At 33.1% G+C, this 3,408-nt stretch overlaps 1 protein-coding gene across 2 annotated transcripts in view; it reads left to right on the forward strand.

The window, feature by feature from the left end:
- Positions 1-3,408, forward strand: part of LOC106686804 (ankyrin-3) — a 43,663-nt gene that overhangs the window by 355 nt on the left and 39,900 nt on the right. For both annotated transcript variants that reach the window (XR_010845108.1, XM_067053327.1), the window contains exons 2-4: positions 101-284; positions 1,179-1,569; positions 2,929-3,118. Coding sequence is in view for 1 of the 2 variants with exons in the window: in XM_067053327.1 (XP_066909428.1) it covers positions 101-284; positions 1,179-1,569; positions 2,929-3,118 (765 nt within the window). In the remaining variant the exon portion in view is untranslated. The remainder of the gene's footprint in view (positions 1-100; positions 285-1,178; positions 1,570-2,928; positions 3,119-3,408) is intronic.

A 3,408-nucleotide genomic window follows, 5' to 3' on the forward strand; every position in this document is an offset into this window, starting at 1 on the left:
GTACTTTATATTCATCAATCATATATTCAAGATAAGATTTTGAATTTATTTTTAAAATTCATTCCCGAGGGGAGAAATATTCTTAACTCAATGATTTTAGGGCTGCTTACCTGACCCCAAAGGAAATAAAGGACAAACAACAGAAAATGTACCGTATTCGAATAATACATTATTCCCCATACTGAAATTAGCAGCAATGCAAGGGGACGAAGGAAAACTTTATGACATCTTAAGTCACCCAGAAGCCAATGGAGTAAGCACAATTAATGATACGGACTACGAAGGTAAGCCAATAGTATTGGAGAATGTTTGTTTTATTTTTATTTTTGTGTGTGTGAGCGCGCGCTCGCATAAGAATATAAACCAATTTAATTTTTAATAACTGTGATCTGTTGTTATAGAAGAATATTTTGACAGGTGAAGCAAAAAGTGTTCGGTGTGATTTGGTATAATTAATACTACAGATTTTCATAATTATTCGTAAATTCCTTTCAAAACAGGGCAAACCAGACGAGCCGTTTTCCAAAAAAAGCTCTGTCAAGAAAATAACTTTAAGCTGACGGAAGCCTGGTGGGTGAAATCTGATAAAATTAGACCAGTCGATTCCTGAAATTTCATTCAAGTGAACATAAAAACTAGAGGTAGATAAAAAGAAACAAAATTTGTTCCTTGAAGTCTAAAACGTAAAATGTTACTAACAATTTCTAATTTACTTTTTTTATTCCATTATGAATACAAAACTTCCCTTTCACTGGGAGTGAGGAATTAAGTAATGAAGAAAAAAAAAAGAATTTAAAGGTAAATAATCGAAAACATTAGGTAGCATTTATGATGTAATTTCCCTGAAGTGACATGCTTTGAGTTTTAATAACGACAATTTAACTGTTATGTTTATGATCATTCCATTATGTGAGAGGGAAATAAAGAGAGGACGATATATTTGTTATTTTATGATTTTGATGACCCCTGGAATGATTTTTTTGTGTTCAAGGTTGATGTTCATTCTTTTAAAAAAAAATTCTCAATAATGTCCTGACAGATTCATATTAAACTCAATGCCGTGCTCCTGACTCATTTTTTAAAAAAATATTTATACTTACATAATCATTAGTTTAGTAAATTAAAAAAAGAAAATCTCGCATACACATGCATCGCTAATAAAGGATTTGTTGCACTAGGAATGACTGCACTGCATTGGGCGTCTTTGTTAGGCAGAACACAAGCGGTTAAGGCTCTTCTGTTTTTCAATGCTGATGTGCTTCAAGTCGACAACAATTCGAATACAGCCCTCCACTTTGCAGCTCTCAGCGGTAGCCACCACGGCATCCCCTGGTTAGTTTCGTTCGGAAGCAATGTTAACGCCAAAAACAGAGTTGGGAAAACGCCACTCCATTTGGCAATCGAAGAGGGAGTCTTCTCCGTTGTGATGACATTGATTGAGTTTGGAGCAGATATACAAATAAGAGATGGTAAAAGGACATTACCTGTAGATTTGGCTATATCCAAAGGGAATGTGCCAATCATTAGACTGCTGAAATCTATAGACAACAAGGGGGAAACACATCAGCCGTAAGTTTTATTGTATTAAAGATAATTTCGAATTCAAGAAGATCATATAGGTCTGTAATTAAAATACATCATGGAATATTTGTAGTATATATGTTTTAAAGGGCACCAAAACTAAATATGACCACCATTTGCTCTCATCGCGTACAATTCTATTTACAAAACTATTTTATTATCATAAACTCTGTGAATTGCATCGAATTTCCTCACTGGCCAACTAAAGTTAGAGAGAATTATTGGAGAATGTATAATCCTATAAATTAATAATAAGTTTCTTGCAGCGTGAAACATTGTTGAGTGTTATATCTCAACCTCAACCTATTGAAGGTAAAGTTTCAACCCTCCACTTCGAAAAATAAGAAAAAAAGTCGAAGTTGTCAATATGATATGATAGCTTAAGTAATAATGCCTTTTGGCTTTGATTTATGCTAATCAATAATATGTGGAACTGTAGTTCCTTTTCTGAAAGCTTTCGTAAAATGTTTTGAGTGCTAACCGGAAATATAGTAATTAAATGCATTATTTCTTGTATTGGAAGGCGTCACAAAAATGTCTTCTGTGTAGTTTATGAAGTCCATCGCGTGAGGTAATGTTTAGATTTTTCCCCGAAATACTGCAAAGGAAAAAAAAGGAAAAATATGGAAAAACTACACTGTTTTAAGGTACTCGGGCTAAGCGATAGGAAAGTTGGGTTTCATTTGAGGTCGGCAGGCATTAATCTATCTGATGAACTTTATTTACATCGATTGGACCTTTCGTGCTAAATAAAACTTTAGTTACATAAAAAACTTGGTGAGAAGGGATATACCTTCCACCCATCCGGGTTGTAGTAATTTCAAATCTATAATGAAAAGTTTAAAAAAAAAATAAAATATAGCAAATAAAAATCAATGCAGTTCTTTAGTCCATAATCATAAAATAAAAATCATATTTTTTAGTTTACTCTCTTTTTATTTCAAGTCCTATTTGGAAAAAACCTGTAAGTATTGGGGAGTTAATGGAATCATTCAACGCACTATCATATGGATTAATGTATATCAAATAGAAAAGTTGAGGACTAGTTATTAGCCATTAAAATAACGCTACAGCTATCATTGATACAATTTTTGCTATAATTTTATCCCAAATAATTTTTTTCCAACTTGGCCATATACACTTTTATATAACTGACGTCTACTTAGTTATAATTCAAGTATTTTTTTTATATTTCATCATTTATAATCACTGAGTAAAGTGGTTTGTTAAGATTAGTTGTTAAGATATCATTTGAAAATCTATTACACCCTAACATTTTTTCTTTACGTAAACAATTTATTTTCTATAAATTGATATAAATATATAGATTGTATTATTACTTTTCAGGGAACTTCACCAGTGGGTGAGCAAAGATAAAATAACCAACCCGGTGGTGGGAGGAAGAGATTATTGGTGTGATGAAGGAGTGTATGTCGGGCGTGTAAAACATGATGGCGAAATAATACCTGCAAAAGTGTGCAAGACAGAAGCATATGCTGCTCACAAGGGTAAAGAATTAATGTCCAAGGATTTTGAGGTATGTTGAAAAAAGTAAACATCATTTGTTGAGGCGGTTCTGTTAAGTCTGACTCCAATAGACAACGTTAGGTGTTATTGACCAGAAAGCCTCGTCGTGTTCAATATTGGTATGGTTGTTGATTGGGAGGTGAATAAATAGGATGAGACATACAGGTGTCAGCCGTAAGTTCTCTGAAGTTGGTAACCTCGTCCTATAGGGTACTATTGCTGTAGGTACGAAGGAGGAATGCAAAATTTATATATACAAGTTAAGTATTGGCGAAAGCAAAATGTCAAAAAAGAGAAGAA

The sequence above is a fragment of the Halyomorpha halys genome, unplaced genomic scaffold (assembly GCF_000696795.3).
Source record: "Halyomorpha halys isolate HHAL.00 unplaced genomic scaffold, Hhal_1.1 Scaffold878.1, whole genome shotgun sequence".
NCBI lineage: Eukaryota > Metazoa > Arthropoda > Insecta > Hemiptera > Pentatomidae > Halyomorpha > Halyomorpha halys.